The sequence below is a fragment of the Macrobrachium rosenbergii genome, chromosome 23 (genome assembly GCF_040412425.1).
Source record: "Macrobrachium rosenbergii isolate ZJJX-2024 chromosome 23, ASM4041242v1, whole genome shotgun sequence".
Taxonomy (NCBI): Eukaryota; Metazoa; Arthropoda; class Malacostraca; order Decapoda; family Palaemonidae; genus Macrobrachium; species Macrobrachium rosenbergii.
The window spans coordinates 50,701,806-50,728,582 of NC_089763.1; the positions used below are offsets into that span (position 1 = coordinate 50,701,806).

The window sequence follows — 26,777 nt, forward strand, 5'->3', positions numbered from 1 at the left end:
AATACCAGTTCATGACAAAATGTTTCACTGAATTTTTTTACAAATGTTGAAACCAAGTTTATACTCTTTCCAAAACACAAAAAAATTTTTAAAATGCATCTGCAAAAACACATACCCTTGCCATGTCGGTGTGTTCTGTATCTTGAGACCGGAGACGAGAATATTCTTCTGCTATTGCCTCGCAAGCTTCTCTGGTCAATGTCGGCTTGATACTTTTAGCAATGTGGATATACTTCTTCATAAATTTCATACTAACAATCTTGTCACTGAGAGACAGAAATCACAATTCACTTTTTAAGAAAAGTCAAATAAAAGCATATCATATTCAAGATTTGAAACAATAAATAAAGTTGAAGCCATTATTAACTCTTTGTTCTGGTGGTATCCTTGACAATGTTTTCTAGGACAGTAGTTTTCAACATAATTAAGACCATACATCACAAACACCTGTCAGTTTTACTTATGCCTGTATATTTGAAAAGATTGAACAATTCATTGTTGGATCTGCTTACTGCAGTTAGCTGTCAGCCAATATAAACAATTATCTCCTTTCTATAATCAGAACAGTGCAGCTGCCTTCAAAACAATCACTTATCTTAAAACCAAGTCCCCAACTAAAAACTCAGTAACATCGCTTACCTAATTAAATACTGTACAGCCCATCCCTATTGGGATTCAATGTTTGGGGGGGGAGGGGTAAAAATGGGATATTCCAAACTCTGGTCTAACCTTGCAAAGTACCAACATTAACAAAATAGATCAATGAAACTAATAAAATTCAAAGCAGCATGCACTAAACAGCACTTCAGTAGGTATCTTTTCCTTAAAATGCTCCAACTAGGCAAAAAATTGGAAGTAAAACAGTGTACTTACTACACAAGCACATGTACTACTTAAAACCAAATATGAGGGTAATATAAAAGAATTAAATACTGTATGTTCAGGCTACCAAACCTTAACCATAGTCTTTCAGTATGGTGAATTCAAATCCTTATTTGCTCCACTAAGTCAAGACTGTTTTGTAGCATGCCATACTGTTGGGCATGTGCAAATGGACATTTGGTTTTCATTTATAGCACCTCACTCTGCCTTCACTCCCACACCACTCGGGTTGAAAGAGTAATTATACCAGCTGATATTACTCAACAGCTATTGTAAGACCTTCCAAACTTGAAAAAGGACTAAGCAGTGACAATCAGTTAATGGACATTTGAATAGCAGATAACTGAATGACATACATAAATAAAAAAAAAAAGTGATAAAAAAAGATTAAAATTATGCTTACGTCTTAGAACGGAGGTTTCCATGGAGCAGGGCATCATACTTTTCATATATTGGAGTTTCCGCTAGGTCATCATCATCTTGCTCAAGATTCTGGGTGGACAGCACATCAATGCCAACACCCATAGGTAGAGCTTCACCATCTTGTTCATGAGCAGCCCTGTTAATGAATAAAAATATACTCAAATGTTACAGCATATGAAAATAAATTTTTAATTACCACTGCCTCCTGCATAAAATCTCATTCAATTACATAACACAATTCCTTCAGATGAAGAGTATGAGAGTACTTTAAACTGAACTTGCTCGTGATCAAGATAAGCAATAAAAATTCCTTCATAGGGTTGACTAATGGAATAAGAAGCCACTATTGAAACTAAAACAATACCACACTATTAAACTTCCACAAACCTTTACAAAGTTCACTAAATAAAAATAAAGCCCTAAATCTGGCCAAAATGTTAAGTTGATTAAAAATAAATGTATTTCTTACAAGCATTCAACTACACTACTCACTATATTTAACATAGTTAATTTAAAGGCTGTCTCTCTTGTATTACATGCACTCTTTTAACCCTTAAACGCCGAGCCTCTATTTACAAAAGTGTCTGTCGTATGCCAGTGGCGTTCGGGAGTTAGCGCCGAAGCGGAAAAAAACTTTCAAAAAATCACAGACTCTTAGTTTTTAAGATTAAGAGTTCATTTTTGGCTCCTTTTTTTTGTCATTACCTGAAGTTTAGTATGCAACCATCAGAAATGAAAAAATATCATTATCATATATAAATATTGAAATATATGATAGCGCAAAAACAAAATTTCATATATAATTGTATACAAATCGCGCTGTGAGCAAAACGGTTAAAGCTAACGAGTTATTTTTTTTTCTTTGTATTGTACACCAAATTGCGATGATTTTGGTATATAACAAATTGTAAAACGATCAAAGTAACTAAGAGAAAATATTATCAAAATGATGCATAAATTTGTAACGCACGCACGTAAAAAAAGTTTTTTCAAAAATTCACCATAAATCAAAATATTGTGCTAGAGACTTCCCATTTGTTGCAAAATGAAGGTAATTGATTGAATATTATTAGACTGTAAGTTTTTTAGCTTACAATTGCAGTTTTTTACCATTTCGGTCGAGTTAAAGTTGACCGAAGGTAGAATTTTTTCTATTTATCGTGATTTATATGAAAATATTTCAAAACCAATAAAAGCTACAACCATGAGTAATTTTTAGTTGTATTCTAAATGAAATTGTGCACATTTTCATATATAAAACTTTATGTAACAACTAATATAAAACGGTGCAAACATTACGACAAAGCGACGAAAGAATTTCTGAGATGTTCGGCCCAGTTACCGCATGGACATAAGGAAAAAGTTTTTTTTCAAAAATTCACCATAAATCAAAATATTGTGCTAGAGACTTCCAATTTGTTGCAAAATGAAGGTAAATGATTGAATATTACTAGAATGTAAGAGTTTTAGCTTACAATTGCGTTTTTCGACCATTTCGGTCGAGTTAAAGTTGACCGAAGGTTGAGATTTTGGCACTTATCGTGATTTATATGAAAATATTTCAAAACTGATAAAAGCTACAACCATGAGTTATTTTCTGTTGTATTCTACATGAAATTGTGCACATTTTCATATATAACGCTTTATGTAACGACTAATATAAAACGGTGCAAACATTACGACAAAGTGACGAAAGAATTTCTGAGATGTTCGGCCGAGTTACCGTGCGCGTACGTAAGGAAAGTTTTTTTTTTCAAAAATTCACCATAAATCAAAATATTGTGCTAGAGACTTCCAATTTGTTGCAAAATTAAAGTAAATTATTGAATATTACTAGAATGTAAGAGTTTTAGCTTACAATTGCGTTTTTCGACCATTTCGGTCGAGTCAAATTAGACCGAAGGTTGAAATTTTGGCACTTACCGTGATTTATATGAAAATATTTCAAAACTGATAAAAGCTACAACCATGAGTTATTTCTGTTGTATTCTACATGAAATTTTGCACATTTTCATATATAAAACTTTATGTAACGACTAATATAAACGGCATTACGACAATGTATTTCCAAGATGTTCGGCCGACCACGTGTGGATGTAAAGGAAAAGCTTTTCAAAAATTCACCATAAATCAAAATATTGTGCTAAACTTCCAATTTGTTGCAAAATGAAAGACCATTTCGGTTGAGTCAAAGTTGACCGAAGGTTGAAATTTTGGCACATCGTTATTTATATGAAAATAATTCCAAACTGATAAAAACTACAACCATTTGTTTTTTGTTGTATTTTACATGAAATTGCACACATTTTCATATATAAAACTTTATGTAACGGCTAATATAAAACGGTGCAAAAATTATGACAAAATGACTAAAGAATTTCTGAAGTTTTCGGCAGTTACCGTGCGGACGTAAGGAAAAAGTTTTTTTTTTTTTCAAAAATTCACCATAAATCGAAATATTGTGCCAGAGACTTCCAATTTGTTGCAAAATGAAGGTAAATGATTGAATATTACTAGAATGTAAGAGTTTTAGCTTACAATTGTGTTTTTCGACCATTTCAGTCGAGTCAAAGTTGACCGATGGTTGAAATTTTTTGTAGTCGACGTACGGTACGTCCACTCGGCACCCGACAGACAATTTTAGTCAACGTACGATACGTCCAGTCAGCGTTTAAGGGTTAATTAAAATAACTGACTTGGCCCCAAATAGGTATGATATCATGGTTCTTACAGAACTAATGCAATTTTTACCAATTTTATATCATGATCAGTTACTAAAATAAGTGAATATCTGTTGCATATAAATATGTAACTTCAAAAGTTAAAGGATATGTTTTCCAGGAGACACAATGATATTTTTACACATATAAGAGAAACATTCTCATATGTTAAGTGGAAGTTCATGCATTTCAATGTTAGTTTATTATTTGCAAAATTATATATCACATATTAAGATATAACCCATTACAATACTATATGACAACAAAATCAGATGTAACATTTTCAAACACCATTACTATGCTTATCACCTCCATGTGTGCTACAGCCAGACATGTTTTATATTTATATACCTACAATATTTTGACCATTGATTTTTTCTGGTATGATGAATTTTACACAATGAAACACACTTTACATTAGAAGTAGGTGGAATACAAAATATATATTTTTTTCTAAGGTTACAGTAATTGAAAGGTGAGTAGACATGTTCCAAACTTCACATATCTACCTGCTTTTTTTTATAATGTTAACTTATCACTGAGGAGGGTCTTGCAAGCTGCAATGAATTCAAGGCATGCAAGCATAAAAAAACCATATGTATTGCATGTGAATATGTGCATTTGTCTCTTGATTTTACACACAGTATCCACAGTATTTCCTTGCATTTTGGTATTTTCACATTGAAAATACTATGAACATCCCAATCGGTGAGAGTGTAGGGCATATTAAGAGTTCAATTATTTATTTGGTATGGCATACAAAAATTTACAAAATCCTTACACCATCCAAATCCTATCCATCATAAGCCACTTGAGCTCAAGCTATCACATATCACTGGTTGAAACACTGACTAAATAAGCAATCAACAGATGAACTGAGAACATATACATTCAAATTCAATGACTTTCACTAGAGTATTAATAAAAGCAAACTGTATATATACTATCATTATTATTACTGTAAAAATCATTACTTTTACAAGTAAATATTTTCAGTTGCTCTCTCAATTACATTTGAATTGCACTTGTGAGTAATCATATGAATATCTTGTGTTTACTCTCTCCCTCCTCCTCATGTTATGTCATTATTTTACTCAGGTTTTGATAAAGTAAACATTAATATCCCTTAATACAATGTGACTAATATAAAGAATAGCAGAGAGAGTAAGTAAATTAATCTTTTAAAAAAGTACAAAACAAATTTTAATCTTTAATTAAAAAAAGTACAAAATAAATTTTGAAGCAATTTGTATCATTCTCAGGTACACAAACCAAAGCCTTTTATATCAGGATTCCAAATACTAGTTAGGATACGTTAATAATTACTTTATAAAGAACTGCTGTACACTTAAGCTATGTAAGTTTGCCCCAAGATATTGTGTAAGCTATATGTCAATCTTTGTTATTTATAGAGCTGGCTCAACATATTTTGCTACTTACTGGGAGGGCAAGACTCGCCAAATGTGTATCAAGGGGGAGGTGCCACTAACCCCAAAATTTATGGACAAGGGCTTATTACATCTACATGTCAACAGATTTCATCTTGTTTTTGTCCTCACTAACACAGATACTACACCTGAATGCAAACATCATATGTTATATTGTAGTGATAACTAAGAATTCTGAATATTCTAAGTGTTACTCAAAATAATGAAAGAGAGAGAGGGAGAGAGAGAGAGAGAGAAATCTTCCATTGTTAGACATTGATAATTAGAGAGAAAGGGCAGGAGAGATTTAGAAGAAACGAACAGAGGGAGAGAGAGAGAGAGAGACAGAGAGAAAGAGAGAATTTCAAAACATCTGTTTTGACTATACCGTGATGACAAGGCCAGAACTCGGGAACAAAGAGATTTGTAAACTAGCACTAGAACAGCAAAACTGTGTTGTGATTATAAAAGCAAAACACGGGTAAGTTTTATGACTGCCGTGGTGATAAAGGCATTATGACTGTACTTAATCAAGTTGAAAATCACAAGAATTCGTAATAAAATGCATGGTGACCGAAATTGGACAAACAGCCACCAGAATTCATCAGTTTCCGGTGCCGTCATAGCACCTCCTTTGAAGGCAGTACATTTTCAAAATATCCACCCAAAATGGGCTGTCTTTTGATTAGCCTAACCAATTAAGCATCTACCAAGGCGGGACAAAAGCAAAGTATCCGCCTTCGATGGGTGGGATGATCGACTTATGGAAATCCTTAAGAAGTCCAATTTTGAGGGGGAGCAGGAGATAGAGAAAGCAGAGAGAAGGAACAGGAAAGCAGATAGAAAGAGAGAAGTAAAGACAGCAGATAAGAGAAGAGAAGGAGCAGACAAGGAGCAGCTAAAGCACAAAGAAGGAGGCATGGGGTTGCAAGTCTCACCAATTGTGGGTTGATATAAGAAGACAGGCTCACATTGACTCACCCTATATTTTGTACTGCATATCACCTTGTACTTCTATTGTAAAGTTATTTCTTTGGTGCTAATGAAGAAAGAAAAATCAGTTGTGTCTTCTTAAAGCCTCCTTGGAAAACTACAAATATAAAAGAAGTAATCTTCTTAAACAAACAGCAGATATAAACAGAAAGAAATAATAAAAATAAAGGAACACTACATAAATGTTGCTAGCTGAAGTGGATAAAAAAAAAAAAAAAAAAAAAGTGTAGTGAAAAGCAGTGTGAAGGACACATACCAGAATTTCATAACAAGCATCTCTCTGCAAACATAAGTCTACATGAAACGACAACCAGTTAAACAGAACCACGAATCATAAGTGTTGAAGTGAATCATAACATCGGCGAACAAGACTGCAAGCATCCAGTAACGACTTCAACTTTTAAAAACAAGTGAACGTTTGAACGTCGGCAGCAGTGAAAGTCGGCAGCGAAAGCAGTGAACGTCGGCAGCAAATGCTACAATGAAATTGTGTTGGTCGTGAAAGTGATAAGAAGGCAGCAGTTAACAGAACCACAACAGATTTAAGATTGGAGGACGGCAACAGAAAATCTGTAAGTTGGAAAATTAATTCTCTCAAAAGTTCTCTCTCTCAGTGAGTGTATTTTCTTTAATAATCTCTCTCAAAAGGTGTAAGACTTTTATGATTATCTCTCTCTAAAGGTATATCAGTTATAGTTCTCTCTCAACAATTTTTTTTTCTTGATTTTTTTTTGAGGTTTGATAAATAAATTTTTTTTTACATACAATGATTTTTATGATGCACCATTGAATACTGTTGTGTATTTGGATATAGATTTTCATATGATTTTATAATACCAGTGTACTGCAGTTCGTTTGATGCATTGAGGAATGCAATTAGAAATAGCCCTTATCATTTATGACAAACAGCAGACAGACAAAGTCGAATTCCAGCACCAAGTTCACAAATATCATTTACTCAAAGAAGTAGTAAGACAAGTAGCAATAACAATAACACTAATCCTATTAACACATTTCAATTTAGAACAATGGCACAAGCAGCAATCATTACCCAAGCCACACAATTCTGTGGACGAGTGGAAAGTTCAAATCCTGACAAAATTAGATTAGAATCATACTCTGTGAACCAGTGGTTAGTGGACGCAGACAGTCGTATTTCTACAAATAGAATAACAGATGAACAAACAAAAATTAATGAAGCCTTGCTTCTGGTTAGTTCGAAAAGGGGTGAAGCGCATACAACTTTGAATTCAGTTAGATTCAGCAATATAACCACATATGCTGAATTTAAAAGAATTTGTTTATCAATCTGGGAACCAGTGAGTCAAAGTGATGCCTTATATAATATTAATAGATTCCTCAATCAACACTACAATGGGGAATCAATAGCATATCTTCACACAGATATCGAAGAAGCAACAAACAAAGTGATAAAAGACTTAAGAGAAACAAACATCACCATAAGTGATAAGGATGCTTCTGGCGATGGAGAAACTGATTTAGTCAATTTGAGATATGTGTTAAATTACTTGTCATTTGGAACAATGTATAACACACTTGGAGAAAAAGAGAAGAAAGCGTTCAAGAAAGTTAAGATTGATCCTAAAAGTGACAGCCTTACCACTTTAACAGCAATGAGACAAGAAATTCAGAAGAAAGAAATAGATTTTTCTAAGGAATTTGTAGGGGTAACAGAAACACAAAATGAAAGGAAAGGCAGATATACCAATGAGTTATATAAAAGAAATAATATGTACTGTACAATGATAATTCCTGACAAGTAGGGAATAGACAAACTTTCTTTCAAAGGAACTATGCACAAAATACTAGAAGAAAGTGGAATCCAAACCAGAAGGGAAGACAAAATCAACCGAGGAATGGACTATTCCACAGTCCACCCTTGAGATATCATAATGGTCAATATCCAAACATAAATTACTCAAAAAAAAAAGAGAATCATGTAGCTCAAGAAGCTAAACCAAAAATAACATGTGAAAACTGCGGGTATACAAATCATTCTACTAATGAATGCAGAAAGCCTAAAATCTGTGCAGTTTGCAAAAAGATCGGGCATTTAACTGAGTACTCTTGGTTCAATAATAAGGAAGCCAATAAAGAAACTGTAGAGATATGTAACAGTCGCCTGAAAATAAATAAAGCATCTAACCAGTGACAATTAACCTCTCTACAGAGAAAGGAAAGGGAATCACTTCAAGGAGATGAAATAGAAAAAGAAGAAATAGTTACAATGGAAAATGAAGGTTCATCCGCATATTCCTATGTACCTAGCAAAGAAGTGATGTTTTCCATAAAACAGGAAGGAATAAATAGAAAGGATCTGCCTATAGTAAAAATTCCAATAAATGGAAAGACCTGTACAGTACTCATTGATTCAGGTAGTACTGTAAGTATAATTGATAAAATAACTTTAACTAGATATTTAGGCATTGCAGAAAATCAGATTCAGGGAAACAGATTAAGAGTCTAGGGAATGTGAACCTAGAATTTGAGATATTGTCACAAATTTATTGAAAGTTTCCTAGTTTTAGATGACATATTTTTCCTGCACAAGTACTGTTCTCATTTAAGTCAATGAGATGTGGAATGATATTAGATTGTAGTGAAGGCAAGCATGATTAACCTGAAACAAGGTAATCAGAAGAGCATCTGTTTTACGCTTGACGAAGAAAAGTTTCACCCAAATCTGACCAATTTCCCTGAGACAGTTTCGACAAGCAAGATGAACATACAGGAAAGACATATAAGTAACCAGAACAAGCAAGATGAAATGGAAACAAACAGAAAAGAATTCCCACGATCCCAGAATACAGAATTGAGAAGTGCACATCTCAACAATACACATATAGATGATATATACAGGTACTCTAATATCAATAATTATTCAGATACGAATAATGGTGATCACCAAAACACTGCATCTAACGAAAATCAAGGTGCCTATACTTATGATTGCAGCCATGTAGTAATGAATTGTGAAGGAAAAATACAAAAAGAAGTATTGCTCTTGGATAAAATAAATAAATTAGACATAATATAATAGAAGTAACAGAAGAAACCACTGGAGATGCAGAACTTTGCTATTTTTCAGACACAAAAGAAGAAGAAATATGTTGTTAGCACAGCTGATGACAATAAAGTACAATTTTTACTCAACAGAGCAGCAACTTTATATCTAAAATGTTTAACAAAGATATAATTGAGATCAAAAGAGGATGTAAAGGGTAAGGATGTTCTATCATTTAATGAAGAATTGCCAGATTTTGTCAGAATGGATAATTCACTTGTCCACATGAACAATAATAGCTGCGAAGTTTATGTCCAAAACTATTCAGATAACAGACTAACACTATACGCAGGCATTGTCTTTTGCATAGGAACCCCTATTAACAATCCTTTACTAACAATACAAGAAAAAGCATTTTTCTCTATAACTGGCCAAAACTCGCAAATAATTTCAGAAGTAAACAAAACAGATTTTCCAGAAAATAGACACAAGTTAATTCAGGTGTTAGAGAAATACAGAAATGTAATAGCTACAGAAGGAGATAAACTAGGAAGAACAAATGTTCTACAACACAGAATTTTGTTAGATGATGGAGCCAAGCCATTTTTCATTCCTAATTACAGATTACCAATAAGCCAGAGACCCATAGTTAACAGGTTGATAGAAGAAATGAAAGATGTAGTAGTAATTCCTTCTAAATCTCCATATAATTCCCCATTGTTACTTGTTCCAAAGAAAGATGGTAGTTGGCGACTCGTAACAGATTATAGGAAGTTAAATTCCAACACAGTACCAGATAGAATGCCGATGCCAGTAATCCAGGACATGTTAGGTCAATTAGGAGGGGTCAAAATATTTTCATCCTCAGATTTACTTAATGGATATTGGCAAGTACCCTTAGATGATGAATCGAAGCCATTCACAGCCTTCAGCACACATAAAGAACATTTACAGTTTGAAGTAATGCCATTTGGACTAACATCAGCCCCATTAACATTTGTCAGATTAATGCTACAAATTCTAGGGGACAGAAAATGTTGCAGTATACTTGGATGATGTAATCATTTTTAGCAAAGACTTAGAAAGTCATCTCAGAACATTACAAGTGGTCCTAGAGAGATTAAGAATTGCAGGACTAAAAATAAAATGAAAGAAATGTCAATTTCTGATGAGATCCTTAGAATACTTAGGGTCATGTAATTAGTGAAGATGGACTGCGCATGCAGGCAGGAAAATAAAGGCAATAGTTGATTACCCAGCTCCCACTAATTTGAAAGCATTGAGAAGGTTCCTAGGTATGGTAGATTATTATAGACCTTTTATAAAGGGTTTTGCTACTAGAGCCAAACCTTTAACAGAACTTACAAAGAAGGGCATTAATTATGAATGGAAGGATGAACAAGAAAAAGCCTTTCAAACACTAGAGAGCAAAATGACCAGGAACCCTGTTTTAATTTATCCAGATTTTTCCAAAAACTTCTACTTAGCTTGTGATGCCTCAAGTACAGGACTAGGAGCTTATTGTTGCAAAACGCAAAAACTAGAATGAGGGCAGTATATTATGCTAGTAGAGTTTTAAGTCCAGCAGTGTTTAACTTTATATTAGGGTTTAAAGAAATTTAGACACATACTCTTAGATCATAAGGTTAATGTGCTTACTGATCACAAACCTATTTGTGACTTATTTAAAGAGAGCCTTTACCGACAACATGAAGTTCAATAGATGGTTCATTAGTGTATTAGAATTTGCCCCAGAATTCAGGTACAGGTATATTCCAGGGAGATTTAACACCTTGGCAGATGCCTTATCCAGATCTCAAGAAGAAACAGAAAAATGCATTGCCCTTAATACCTTTTGTTTTAGTTGTCAGGTAGTAGATTTAGATCTAGAAAGAGTGAAAATACAATAAGAAAATGATGCAGAAATCAGACAGATAGTAGGACAGTTAATGACAGACGAATCTTTAAAACCTGATTTTCAATTGATAACTGGGTTGTTGTATAAAAAGCCAACAGAGATGAATGGTTGTTCTCGTCTATACATCCCAAAAACACTAATCAGAGAAGTTTTAGAAATAACACACTCATATGTTAGCAGGACATCCAGGGATTAAAAAGACAAGCAGAATCATAACCAGAAATTATTTTTGGCCACATTGTAGTGAAGATGCCAAAAACTCTGTACAAAACGGTATAGTTTGTAACAGACATAAAGGTAACGTAAATCTTAAAGCTCCACTTGAAAAATATCCATTGGAATGAAATCCATTTCAGGTAATCACAATGGACTTTTTAGGTCCATTTCCAACCACTATTAGAGGAAATAGACAAAATCTGTCTAAGTAGTTTAAGAAGACTAATATTTAATATTAGTCTTCTTAGACTATTTAACTAGATATATAGAAATAGTACCAGTAAGAAATAAGAGATGTAGCTACAGTAGCAGAAGCTCTTAAATCTAGAATTATCACAAGACATTCATGTCCACAAGTTTTTTCGGACAATGCTGCTGAGTTTACTAGTGATTTTTTAAAGAAAATATGTGAATTTTATGAAATAAATAAGTGTCAAATAACACCTTACAAACCAAGTTCTAATGGAACAGTAGAACAAACTAATTGTAAAATAAAGGATATCCTGAAAACTTTAGTGAGCCCACGGACAGAAGATTGGGACTTAGCATTAGAAGACGTACAATTCACATTGAATAATACTGTAAATGAGACAATAGGAGAATCCCCACACATTTTGCTATATGGTTATCAGAAAAGAATGCCTAACACATTATTAGGCAATGCAACACCATCCAGACATACTTTTAACTATGATGACTATGTTGCATGGAAGACCAGACATACTTACGAGATAATCAAGAAAACAAGGGAAAAATTAAAAGAGGTTCATAACACTCATGCAAAATATTATAATAAAGGTACCATTAAACCAACCAGACATTAAAGTAGGTACTCAAATTTATGTACAAAATCATGTTCTAGAAGGGCCAAATGTAAAGGTATCTCCCAAATTCACTGGACCATATGAGTTCTAGAAGTGTTAAAATTAAACAATGAAAGTGATCTAAAGGAAAAAGTAGTTCACTGGAATCATATAAAAGTAGTAAAAACAGATCCATGGTCCACTGAAGATATGGATAACATAAGACATGAAAATGCTGTAGATAATGTTGTAAACAAAAGATATAATCTACGAAACAGGCAGAGTTAAATATGTATATGTATACTGGTTTTGAACTAAAAATATCAAATATATATGTAGTGAAACATACATATATAAAGAAAATGTCATAAATATGTATGTAATGAAAATATCATGAATATAATGTATGTAATGAAAATATAAATGTCATATATGTAGTGAAAAATATATATAAATAAAATGTCATAAGTACAGGCAGTCCCCAGTTAACAGCGATCCGGTTTTATGGTGCTTGTCTAGTGATGAAAATCGGCAATTTTCGGCGCCGAAAATCACCGATTTCCGCTTATCAGCGCCGATAATTGGGTATTGGCACCGATATATACCTAACAGAGCCGCTGATAACCCCTGAAAATCGCCGATTTTCGATTAGCGGCGATTTTCGGTTATCATCACACCCTTAGAAACGGAAGGCCGCCGATAACCGGGGACTGCCTGTATAATGTATATAGTGAAAATATCATAAATATAATTTGTAGTGAAAATATCATAAATGATATATATATATATTATATATAGAAAATTTGATAAGAAAGGGATCAGTTTTGAAAGACATGGAAAAATAATGATAAAACATTAAACACAATTCAAAGAGACATTAAATCAATTTTGCAGAAGGGTGATAATAACAGGTTATTCATTTGTATTTTGAGCCCAACAATTATTACTCCTAAAGAACTTGAAGATATAGTTAAGTTTTGTATCGTGGAAAAACACTTACAACTGATTGTAGATGTATTTACGTATTACAATTTAATAGTGTCAAAGTACTTTGATAAAATTATATTGATTGTACCTTTCAATACTAGGATCACAAACACATTAATCACACTGTATTCATTTCCCATGTTGGTTAATAACCAACTTATCATTCAAAAGGGAACAATAAAACATTTTGCATTAGAAGAACATGCTTTGTTGTTATCTTTCTTTACACAAAAACAGTTTGAGGAACGTGTTTTGTAATCTTCCTCAAACTGTTTATGTGTAAAGAAAGATAACAACAAAGTGTGTTCTTCTAATGCAAAATGTTTGATTGTTCCCTTTTCAATGATGGGTTGTTATTAACCAACATGGGAAATGGATACAGTGTGATTGTGTTTGTGATCCTAGTATTGAAGGGCACATCAATATAATCTTATCATAAAGTACTTTGACACTTATTAAATTGTAATACATAAATACATCATCTACAATGAGTTGTAAGTGTTTTTCCATGATACAAAACTTAATTATATCTTCCAGAAATCCTTAAGGAATCCAATTCTAAGGGGGAGCAGGAGACAGAGAAAGCAGAGAGAAGGAACAGGAGAGTAGATAGAAAGAGAGAAGTAAAGACAGCAGATAAGAGAAGAGAAGGAGCAGACAAGGAGCAGCTAAGGCACAAAGAAGAAGGCGTGAGGTTGCAAACGTCACCAATTGTGGGCTGATATAAGAAGGCAGGCTCACATTGACTCACCCTATATTTTGTACTGCATATCACCTTGTACTTCTATTGTAAAGTTATTTCTTTGATGCTAATGAAGAAAGAAAACTCAATTGTGTCTTTTTAAAGCCTCCTCGGAAAACTACGCTACTACATAAAGCCAGAAAGATCAACATCTACGAAGAAGTGATCTTCTTAACAAGTAGCAGATATAAACTGAAAGAAATAATAAAAATAAAGGAACACTACAATATGATGGAAAAATCTCTCACCTGTATCGATGCATTCTCACTACATGGTCTGAAATCATGCGGTCTGATTCTGGGTCAGCAATATCCAGCATAATGAAGAGACAATCAAAACGTGAGAGAAGTGAATCCTGAAGGCCAATGTTTTCCATTGGTGTCTTGTATTGATCATATCGGCCATATACTGGGTTAGCAGCTGCTAAAACTGAGCACCTGGCATTGAGCCTTGCATGAATTCCAGCCTTAGATATGGTTACACGACCTTGTTCCATAACTTCATGGATAGCTGTACGGTCCATGTCACTCATTTTATCAAACTCATCAATACAAACAATTCCCCTATCAGCAAGAACCATAGCACCAGCCTCCAGCCTGAAAAAAAAGTATATATTCAAGCTCATTACTGTCCTTTTTGGATGGAAACACTACTGTAACATTAAAAATACTGTATAACCAAGTGCAACCTGTCACACACATTTAGAATATAGTTTAGGCCAAAGGCCAAGTGCTGGAACCTATGAGGTCGTACAGTGCTGAAATGGGAATTGACATTAAAAAGGTTTTAAAGGTGTACAGGAGGAAAACCTTATAGTTGCACTATGAATCAATCGTTAGGAGAGGGTGGAAAGTAAGATGGAAGAAAGAGAATATGAATGGGGGTACAGTAACAGGAATGAAAGGGGTTGCAGCTAGGGGACAAAGGGACACTGCAAAGAACCTTAAGTGTAATGCTCATAGGGAACCGCATGAGGTGCACTGATGGCACTACCCCACTAAGGGATCACACACATTTATCATGTACCTTCACTTCCCAACAGTAGCAAGTCTCCAAAGTCATATTCAACAGATAAAACCTCACACTTCAATTCTACTCTTCAGTACTCTCTCACACTTCAATTTTAACCCCCCCATAACTTCATATATCTGCAGGAATATCTCCTCTACAATCATAACATCATTGCAGCAATTGCCAGTTACATCATATTTTTATGATAAAAAAGGAAGGGCCTTCACCAACTTAACAAGCATTAAGATAACATGAAACCTGTACACTAAATGATCTGTCTGGCCAGTAGAGCCAAATGAGGAATGGCAAATGGGTATCCCTTCAGCAAAGTTCCAAAGGTAATTATTTTAATGACATATTTTGCATTACAGTATTTAATTTCCTATTACAAGTTTAGTTGCTTGAGACTGGCTTGGCTGAACCGCAATTCCAGTCTCATGCAATTAACCTTGTAAAAATTTCATTTTTATAATAAAATAAGACTTTATATACACTTGACAAGCAATTACATTGCTATTAGTTCCTACTTTTCACAGCAGCTCGTTTTAAATTTCGCGGTAGCGCGCTATTGTTTTGGTGTAGGTAACCGACCCCGCCCACTTTTGGGGAAGAATAGGTACAACACGGCTCAGGAGCTCAACTCGATCATGCTCTATGTCCATGAGAGGGGAAGCGGGAGGGCTCCGATCATGTAATTATTTGGTAAGCATATATAAAACCTTATTTTATTTATTATAAAAATGTCATTTTTATACAAGTAACTTACCAAGCAATTACACTGCTGAATCTCACATAGATGGGATATGGGATACATGGATACTAACTACTCAAAAACACTAGTAAAGGAGATGAATCTGAAATACAGATAGGCAGCATTGGTAAATGCTTATTGTAACCTTACCTGATGAGAGAGCTACGGCAGACAGTTACTGCCTCTGGTCGGTGCTCATCATCAACCTTTAGTGGCAGCAGTAAAGCTGAGGGTTGCCTTTACTCTAGTGGGTGCCTTGCCGCCTAGGAGTCCTCCGATAGTTGCTAAGGTGTCATAACAAACAAAGATATGCCCTTGCCCTGCGCGCAGTACAAGAAAAAATCGACCAAATAATCTTGTTACCTACACATCACATAAAAACAAAACCAAACCAAACCATTAAAACAATGACTGGTGAGTACTCCAGGTACACAGTAGCCCAGGCTTCCCATAACTCAATCACCTAAAAACAAGGCGAGGATATAGAGAAATAGAAGATACACTCCCATCTTTCCTCCCCCAATACCAAGCCAGCCACAGAGAACAGACCTAACGTACTGCAGTTTTCATATGTGGTCTCCTCACTGCATAAGTAATGAGAGGCAAAAATAGATCTACACTTCCATAAAGTAGTTTGAAGTATAGTGGAGGGCGACAGGTTACACTTAAATGCCAAGGAAGTGGCAACTGCCCTCACTTTGTGAGCTTCAACTTTCAATATGGGTAAGGCATCTTCCTGAATACCTCTGTGGGATTCAGAGATCACTTCTCTAAGAAAGAAGGATAGTGCATTTCTGGACATAGAACGAGAAGGGTTCTTTACGGAGCACCAGAGGTTATGGGCGGGACCTCTGATGTTCTTAGTTCTTTCAAGTAACACTTTGGAGCTCTGACCAGGCAGAGAACTCTCTCCTGGTCTGTCAGGCCAAGAATACTTGATAAGTTCTTGATAGAGAATGAACAAGCCCAGGGATTGGATGGGGTTTCATTCTTTGCAAGGAACCTAAGAGTAAACATGTATACCGCATCCCCTTGTGAAAAGCAAACTTGTTTGTCCAGGGCTTGCAATTCACTAACTCTTTTGGCTGTGGCCAAGGCCACTAAAAAGAGGGTCTTCCTCGTCAAGTCTCTCACAGATGATGCATGAAGGGGCTCGAAGGGTAGGCCTGAGAGCCAACGAAGTACGACATCCAAGTTCCAAGGTACTGCAGTCGGTTTGCCCTCTTTCAAAGTATCGAAAGATTTAATTAAGTCGCTAATATCGTGACTTGCTGCAAGATCCAGTCCTCTGTGCCGAAAAACCAATTTAAGCATGGATCTATACCCCTTAATAGTTGAAGTCGTTAGACCCCATGAAGACTTCAGTAAGATTAAAGTCGGCTATTTGCGCAAGAGTGGTTTCAGAAGACGAGATACCGCATCTTCGACACCAGCTGCGGAAAACTGACAACTTAGCCTGGTAGACGTTGGAGGAGGATTGCCACATACAGCTGGCAATAGCTTTGCAGCTGCTTTTGAAAATCCTTTCGCTTTGACACGCTTTCTGACAGTTTGAAGCCTGTCAGAGAGAGTGGACAAACCTTGAGGAAAGAGAAGGAAATGGGGTTGCCTGAGAAGATTTTGACGCTGTGGTAGGAGTATTGGGAAGTCCAAGAACATTGAGAGAAGGTCTGGGAACCATTCCCTCTGCAGCCAAAACTTGTTATGACTTCCATCACCATGCTGAAAGGGGGAAGGTGTACATGTCCAGGTTGGACCAGTCCTGGAGCATTGCATCAGTTGCCCATGCCTAAGGGTCTGGAACTGGCGAGCAATACAGTGATTTCGACTCCCTCACATTTATGTGGAGCTTCCTTTCTTCTTGCGACCATTTTCCGGCAGCTTCCGAATCTTGCAGATGCGCTCCCCACCCCAGATCTGAAGCGTCTAAGAATAAGGTTAGGCTGGGTTCAACGGATGTAACGATATCCCGACTGAGAATCTCCCTTTTCTGAGCCACCACCAAAGGTTCTCCTTGAGTTCGGGAGTGATGGGGAAGTGAGTCGGGAGCATCTTCCTGCACCAGCTAGCCTTTAGGAAGAACTGAAGGGGTCTTATGTGAAGTCTCCCTAAAGGCATGAACTTCTCTATGGACGGAGTGGGTGCTCAGGAGGCTCAACCACACTTTGGCTGAGCAGGAAGGGAGAGCAGGGAATTTCTGAACCATTTGAAGGCAGGATTGGATTCTTCTCTGTGACAGAAAAGCCCGAAAACTCAGAGTCTATCTCATCCCCAAATAGACGATTGACTAGTCAGGACTAACCGCGATTTAGGAAAGTTGACTAGAATGCCCTGATCTTGGGCGAGGATGAGTGTATTCTGTAAGTCCTCCATGTAGCGAGTCCTTGAAGGAGAACGTAGGAGCCAGTCATCAAGATAAAAGCATACGTTGATACCCATCAAATGTATCCATTTCGCTAATGGAGCAAGAATCCTGGTGAAGACCTATGGGGCTGTGGAGAGGCTGAAACAAGGGCCCGAAACTGGTAGACCCTGCCCTGGATTACGAACCTTAAGTACTTCCTGGATTCCAGGTGGACTGGAATGTGAAGGTATGCGTCCTCCATGTCCATCGTCACCATCCAATCCCCTTGAAGGATGGAAGACAGTACTGACTGATTGGTTTCCATCCTGAATTTTGTTGTTTTGACAAAGAAATTCAGGGTGCTTGCATCCAGGACAGGTCTCCAACCTTCCTGATGACTTGGGCATGACAAAAAGGCAGTTGTAAAACCCCTTCCAGTTTACATCTTCCACAACCTATATAGCCCCTTTCCTGAGCAGGGAAGAAACCACCTCTGACAGGGCCGAAAACCTCTGTGAGCCTACAGAGCAGGCTGTCAAGCTGATGGGCACTGAAGTCAATGGGGGTTCTGCGTTGAACGGGATGGAATACCTTTCTCACAGGACTTCCATAACCTATGGTTCTGCTTTCTTCTCTTCCCATTTCCTCCAGAAATGAAGAAGCCTGGCTCCCACCAGAACAGAGAGGACCAAATCCTCACTTTCTAGAGGAGGGTCTGATTGAGGATTTCTTGATTGGGCGCACTAAACGGATCTTGGTGTGTGGATGGGACTGATATCCGGCTTTGCCATCTCGAAAGGGCCGTGGCTGTAATGGAGAAGCCACACTAGCATTAAAGGGGGACGCAGGTGTACGACTTGGCTGCTTAGGTCATTTTGTAGACTGTGCAAGCAAATCCTGTATTGTCTTCTTCTGTAGCTCAGAAGCTATGCGCTCTAAAGTAGCACTAGGAAACAGACTACCACGATCCATAAGGGCAAAGAGAAGAGACAACTTCTGAGAGGGAGCAACTCCTTTTGTGGTAAATGAGCACCACAACTCCCTCTTCTTCAGGATGCCCAAGGCGAACAGAGAAGCTAGTGCTTGCGAGCCATCACAAACTGCCTTGTCCGCGCAAGACAACACTCCCAACCAGTCCGCTGTAAAATTGTCTTGGAGGGAAGCGCATCGCGCAAGGCAAAACTCCCAACCAGTCTGTTGTAAAATTGTCTTGGAGGGAAGCGCAATCTTCAGTTTTCTTCATCAAAGCCCTCACAGTCTGCAATCTTCAGTTTTCTTCACAGTCCAATCTAGAAAGCTGAGGATTTCAAAGACTGAACAAGTTCTTCACTAAGTGGTCCAACTCCGAAGACGAAAAGTAGATCCTGGCGGAAGTGAATGCCAAACGTCGCATAGTCAATCAAGCCAGAGAAGTCCCCCTGGGAGGAGGCAGACACTCCCAAAGAAGGAGCTTCCTTGGTGGCATAATAGTGACACCTTTTCATCAGACGAGCGAAAGAAGTGCAAATGGTAACCTTCCCGAGATCCCTCTTGTCAGACAACCAACTCTCGATGTGGGATAAGGCTTTCTTCGAGGAACAGGAGAGGACCATCTTCGGCAGGTTAGAGGCGCTTGCGAGTTGCCTCATCATAAAAGCAGAGCCTGGAGACAATGGAGCCAAAATAGAGAAGAACTACGGATAGCAAAATAATAAGAATTTCATTAAAGAAGCATAAGCCGTCGTGGGTTGATCCTCCTCTATGTCTTCTTCATCTGAAGAAATCAATGAGGGAGCCAAGTCCGGTTGCTCCTGAATTGCAGATGAAGGCTTCTTTAATCGGTCCAAAATGTTATCTAGTCAATGATGGATCGGGTCCAAGGAGGAGTCCTGCACCGCAGGAACACTGACACACATCAAATCTGACTGTGCTGGGTGCTCATTGAGAGCAGTACGTGGTGCTGAACGTTTGGCGGGTGGTGGCTCCAAACAAGCAGGTGACTTTGTTAATACTGGCGGGCGAGAAGTCACGAGAAGCCGCCAAGAGCAAAGAACCATCTGAGACAGGTGAACACTTGGCTAAGGGATGATCTAACACTGAACGCTTCTTAGATAGGAAGCGTTTAGAAGGACAATCCGACACCTAACGTTCGGTCACCGAACAACGGTCTGGGTGCTCGGCTCGTACTGAGTGCTCAGCTGCATCCGGGCGCTCAGAATCCACTGCACACACGGACAACACTGGGCCGTCTGACACCAGCTGTGAGCTCACACACTACACTTACATCCCCCTCTGGGAGCTCGGCCATCACTGGGTGTTCGGCCACTACTGGTCATTTGTCATTTTTCTAATATGGACACTTGGGGACAAAATACTCAGGAGACATCAGGGCGCTTTTCTGGTTCCAAATGCTGCATGAGGGTTCTGGACTATGATCTAGATCTCTGGAACATTTACTAGGCAGCAGAGGAGCGCTTCAGGGGCATCAGATCTTTTCAGTGGTCTGGAAGACTCAGGGAAAAAGCCCACTATGCCTCCTGCCCAAGTCAGAGTTGGAGTCACTAGACGATAAGGCGTGCACATCCACACAGACGCCTTTCCAGTGGGTGTTCACCGAGTCCTGGGACCACACAACGGGCTTGGCTGAGGGGGTCAACTACCCATGAGCAAACCCCACCGACTTCCCTTGGATATCCGGTTTGCCTCCTCACAGGGGCAGGGGAGTTTGACAAGGGCCTTTGTCTAGGAGCATCGGTGGGACGGGTAGCCTCCTCCTCCACTGAAACAACACTTGCACCAACACTACGAGCACTCATTTGTTCCATCAGGATCCTAACCAAAGCCCCAAGCTGGGTTACGGTATCCACTAGAACATTAAATTTCTTTTCTACCTGGGCTTTGAGGCTGGCTAAGGTACTGGGCTCGGAAGGAAGGGAGCCGGGTAACAGTTAATGGCAGAGTTAGAGGACTTGGAGTAAGGGAAAAGGCAGTCACAGGTGTCGAAGGTACAGGTACTTCATGAGAATTAGACAAACGAACTTCGGCTTTTGGAGCCACCTTTCTCTCTATATCTCTTTGAAGTCTTGCTAAATGAGAATTCAAATTTTTCCATTTCCCGTGATTCCATTCCCTACACTCATCACAATTACGGTCAGGAGAACAAGTTTGTCCTCTACAAATACTACAAATAGTATGCATGTCATATTTAGCAGATGTCAATCTAGTCTTGCAGCCCTTGCTGCAATACCTAGTACTATGAGCACTAAAATCTGACATACTTCAGTCACAATCAGGAAACAAGCTAAGCTAAAATAGATTAGCACTACCAAGATGAACAGTGTACTTCACCAAGTCGGTGATGCTTGCAACCAACCGGTGAAATCAATTCAAAATAAAAGCTACCCAACGACCGATGTTCAGTCGATGAGCGGCAGGAACGCATTGAGCTCCTGACCTGTCTTGTACCTATTCTTCCTGAAGGTGGATGGGGTTAGTTACCTAGACCAAAACAAGAGCGCTACCGCGAAATTTAAAACTTAAGCTGCAGTGAAAAGTAGGAATTAATAGCAATGTAATTACTTGGTAAGTTACTTATATAAAAATAAAAAATTAAATAATGTAATGCAAAATATCAGTAAAATAATTACCTACAATAGGAAGATTGTGTAAAATCATTCATATCAAAACATTTACCACATGGTCCAAGGCACCTGTATGTTTTAATCAATGATTTAAGAATTGGCCATTAACTATAAAATACTCAAGGAAGAGAAAAATATATGTAATTATGAACTTGTGTAAAATAAAATGTGCAATGCAGTCTAAATTTGAAATTAATGTGATCACTAACAAGAGCGGGCATTTATTATATATCAAGAGAAATAGTTTACAAGAGTAACCTGAAAAGGTCTAGAGAAACTTACGGACTTACATGATTAACATCCACTGCCCTTTTAGAATGCAGTTAGCCTACAATTAGCCTAAGCCAAAACATGCAACATCAACAATTTGTACTTACGTTCCAGCATGAAGCCATGTTTCGGAAAGTAATGTGTTGAACATTAGCCAACATTGTTATTTATTATGCATGCTACATCCTTTCCTCGGTATATTACCATATTTAATAGCACATGATTTAATTAGTCAACAATCATTCATAAGCCTAGTTTAAATGAAAAGTTTTATTACCTTCTCTCTCCAGTTTCCAAATCAGTTGTAACAGCAGCTGTCAAACCTACACCTGAGGATCCCCTGCCAGTAGTGGTAATAGCACGAGGAGCAGTGTTCAAAACATACCGAAGTAGCTGGGATTTGGCCACAGAGGGATCTCCAATCAAGAGGATATTGATGTCACTGTAAGATAAAGTCAGGGTAAAATTAAAATCCATCAAAGAGAAAGAAGCAACTGAAATTTTTTTCAATGCTCAACCTCCCCTGGGTTCTCACAAGGTTTACCATTCAGTGGAGCAGACAATTTATAACAGTAGTAATGGTGATGAGTATTAGCAGAAAAAGGAAAAATTTATGTTAAAGAATGTTACTTAGAGTCCCTAACTTGGGACTGCTCTGCCAGCATCCTTTTTTTCAATGCCAACATGAGCATAATTCAGCATACCTAAATATTTTTAGCACTGTCATAGGAAATGGATGAATAAAATTTAACTTGAAAGAAGTGTAATCAAGGACAGAATGGAAAAAAATCATTTTGAAAATAATGCAGATCAAATTATGGCACAGGAACATGACATTAAGATAGCAATAAAGAAACCCCAACACTGTGGCACTTCAAAAGCGTACAATGGCTGCATTATGAAACAGTCAAAAAGCATTCACCCTAGAGGCCCTGACATGAAGTACTTACAACCATCCATTGATGGTGTAACCTATAATTACTATTAATGCGTAAAGTAACCTCCTGTACAGGCAGTTTGTTCTATGAGATCAAAATCCCACATAGAAACTACATATATATTGTCCAACAATGGTAACTAGAAAAATCCCAAGCACATGGCATTATCCTTAAAAACACCAATGCCTTGCTTGAAAGGTTAGTGTACTTGTCCCTGGATAAGGTCTTCTTTCCTTTTTTTTTTTATCATCACAAGTTTTTAATTGGGTGAATTCCCACTCACCATTCAAGCTTATTTATCCACTCTTGCTACATCTTTACACCCATACGGGTAATAAGAGGGCATTGTGATGGAATAACACCTACCTTTTATGAACTGGAATTGGAATATAAAACTCAGACCTATCGCCAAGAGCTGGGACCTATGAGGTCATTCAACACTGAAAGGGAAATTGACGGTAAAGGAGGTTTTAAAGGTGTAACCAGAGAAAAATCTCACAGCTGCACTAAGAAAAAATTGTTAAGAGAAGGTGGAGAGTAAGATGGAAGAAAATATGAAAAGAAGTACAGTAAAAGGAATGAAAGGTGTTGCAGCTAGGGGACAGAAGGGACATTACAAAGAACCTCGAGTAATGCCTACAGTGGACCACAAGAGGTGCACTGGTGGTACAATCCCCCTACAGGGATGTACAGTACCTTTCATTCATTGAACTTTGTGGTCCAACAATCTCCCCACTTACTCAACTCACACTAAGTTGTTGTGCCTGCATGTGGTGGGCATGGTTGAATATTCATAAAGATTTACCCACCACCTTACATTTCTCAAAAAAATAATGCTCTAGTCCAGCTTATTATGTCTTTATAGTGTGAAACATGATTACTTTAATATCGTAATACAGTCCAACCTCTTAAATTTACGAACCTTGGGACCAGGCCACTGCCAGACCACAGAAAATCCCAGAATATAGAATATACATCCCTAAAAAATAAAGCCCCTATGCAAACATATTCTTGCAAGCTACTTTCACATACAAATAGCCAACTTAACCTACTACTTGGCTAAATTCTGACACCACTTTATCATTTTATTACTCATATTTTCACTTTATCACTTTATAACTTCATACTGTATAATTTTCTTTAAAATAATGTACTTTATTTAACACATTTTGCCTACATTCCTGAGTTAGCCTAACCACAAATCAACTACCGTACTTAACTTTTCTAAGAATCTGCAGATTATCATGACTGATTTTCATCTCCTAAATTTACTATCTTCATAATTATTGCTATTAGTTTTTTCATCATTTATTTTGATTGTACAGGGTAATAAAATGACAAAAATAAAGAATGAATTTCAGTGATCACTCAGTGCATTTGAATGTTGCCATCAAAACGTAAACAAAGCACACCGCCATCTATTGAGGAAAATGGACACTAAACATTCACTAACAGGGAAACATTTTCTAGCATAGATACAGATTTATGCTTGCGCTTCTTACCTCTAGCATCATCTGATCTCATAAGTAAATATACAGCTATAATAAAGAAATTATTAAAACCGTATCATGTCTTTCCTGCACTCTATGAGTAGGGAATTTGTGCGTTGCCAAGTGTCTCATTGTTTTGATTAAGTTTTTACTTGGTAGAGCCTTCTCCAGTGGAATCTGTGTAGGTGACAGGGTCCCGTCCACTTTCGGGACTGATAGGTGCAAATCAGCAAAGAGCTTCAATTCATTTGATGCACATATGTCCACTGCGGGGAGGAGGGTGGGCTCCGATTATTTAATTGCTTAGTAGGTATATATAAAACTTTATCATAAAAATGTCATTTTTATATAAGTGACACACCAAGCAATTTACATAGCTGATTCCACATTGAGAGGAGGTGGGAATCATGGACATGTTCTAATCCAAAACATTACTAAAGATAATGACTTTGAACTAGAGAGGTTGCTAGCATTGGGCCAATGCTTGCTGTACCTTAACTGGTAAGAGCTGCTTTAGGCAGGTACCGCCTCTGGTTGGCACTCATTTTAACCTGTAGAGGACGTGGCAGTATTGGCTCAAAGTTGCCTCTACTTAAGTGGGAACTTTGCAGCCATGGAAGTTCACCGCGGGCTGACAAAGACAAAACATCGCTCCCTTTCCCTGGGCATAGACCAGAATAAACACAACACTGTCACCTACAACTAAAATATAGAACCACTAACCCAACCATTAAAACTGGTGGGTACTCCAGGTACACTGTACCCCCAGGCTTCCCTTGAACTCGACCTTACAACAAGCGAACAGACAGAGGAGGGACAGTGAGGCCTCTATGCTTCCTTTCTCAACTATGCCAGCTAGTTGAAAAAGAGGGACACTCCTGGCTGAGAGCGACAGCTTGAACCTCATGAGCTTTGACCATAAGGGAGGATAAAACATCTTCCTGAACTTGAGAATGCACTTCTGTATCGAACTTCTACTAAAGAAAGGCACATTCTTTGACAGAGGGCATGAAGGTATCTTCACTGAACATTGAAGCTTGTCAGAGGGTCCTCTGAATATAGAACTTCAAGATTCCCATAGGACAGAGAAGTCTCTCTTTCTCCTCTGACCCAAGGATGTCCGTTAAGCTCCTAATAATGAACGAGCGAGGCTGAGGCTTGGAAACGTCCTCATTCTTGGCATTTCCACCTGCAAAATCTACTCTTTTGTCGAAGGCTTACCGCTTGCTAATGAGTTTGCAATTGCTAATGCCACGAGAAAGAGACTACCAAGTGAGATTCTTAAAAGAATTCTAAGAGAGAAAATCCAGGCTTTCTAATGGAGGTTTCGAAGGATCTGATAAAATCTGAGGTCTTAGAACAATGACCTATACCCCTTTAAGGTAGAGGGAGAAGACTAGATGTTATTTGTCGGTACCATCCTCTGAAAACCGACCACTTGGATTGGTAGACACTGCTAACAGAAGATCTTTTACACCTACCAAAAGCCTCTGTAGTTTGCTTTGAAAAGTCTTTACACTCTGACAATGCTCCCGACAGTCTGAAGCCTGTTAGGGCCCGAGTGGACAATCCTTGATGGGACCTGAGGAAGTGTGGTTGTTTGAGCAGTGACTGTCTTTGTGGCAGAAGTCCTGGGAGGTCCACTAACAGGCACAGCAGATCCACAGACCATTCTTTCCTGAGACACAATGGATCACTGATCAATTCTGAAGGTGGGAAGGTGTGGACATCCAGGTCCATTCAATCCAACAGCATGGCATCCATTGCCCATGATAGATGGTCTGGGACTGGGGAGCCATTCATTTTTCACCGCACAAAGCGAGTAACAACCTTCAGCTGGTAATGATTTGCCCAGAGGAGGTCTTTCGCCGTCTCGCAGAGAGGAGGAGGAGGAGGTGATCTCTTGTTTGCAGACATAAGACAAGGCTGTGGTGTTGTCAACATACACTGCTACAATCTTTCCTGCTACCAGTGAAGGCCCAGGTGAATGGCCTTTAGCTCTCTTAAGTTAATAGGTAAGGACCTCAGAATCGAAGTCCATGTTCCCTAGACCCTTTGGCTCCCTAAAAGGGCTCCCCAACCTATATTGGGGGCATCGAAATAAATTCTAGGCTTGGGTACAGCAGCAGAAGAGATATTCCTACTGGAAGCTTCTCTTCTGACAAACACCATCGAAGATCTTCCTTGATTTCCGACGAGATGGGGAAGACAGAGGAG

At 37.9% G+C, this 26,777-nt stretch overlaps 3 protein-coding genes across 7 annotated transcripts in view; 2 read left to right on the top strand and 1 right to left on the bottom strand.

The window, feature by feature from the left end:
* LOC136851618 (androgen-induced gene 1 protein-like) overlaps positions 1–22,627 on the top strand; it is a 188,065-nt gene extending 165,438 nt beyond the window's left edge. For 2 of the 4 annotated variants that reach the window (XR_010856930.1, XM_067126000.1), the window contains one exon: positions 13,932–14,225. The gene's annotated coding sequence lies outside the window, so the exon portion shown is untranslated. Of the gene's footprint in view, positions 1–13,931; positions 14,226–22,422 lie in introns of those variants that run through there. The other 2 variants (XM_067125998.1, XM_067125996.1) reach the window with 1 other exon arrangement.
* The window catches only part of Mcm3 (minichromosome maintenance 3), a 411,323-nt gene that overhangs the window by 15,007 nt on the left and 369,539 nt on the right, over positions 1–26,777 (bottom strand). For both annotated transcript variants that reach the window (XM_067125992.1, XM_067125991.1), the window contains 4 exons: positions 22,410–22,574; positions 14,385–14,732; positions 1,286–1,441; positions 116–266 (listed from right to left, as the gene is read on the bottom strand). In XM_067125992.1, coding sequence (XP_066982093.1) covers positions 116–266; positions 1,286–1,441; positions 14,385–14,732; positions 22,410–22,574 — 820 coding nt within the window. The remainder of the gene's footprint in view (positions 1–115; positions 267–1,285; positions 1,442–14,384; positions 14,733–22,409; positions 22,575–26,777) is intronic.
* LOC136851617 (uncharacterized) overlaps positions 6,495–26,777 on the top strand; it is a 221,337-nt gene continuing 201,054 nt past the window's right edge. Inside the window, exon 1 of the mRNA XM_067125995.1 lies at positions 6,495–7,017. The gene's annotated coding sequence lies outside the window, so the exon portion shown is untranslated. The remainder of the gene's footprint in view (positions 7,018–26,777) is intronic.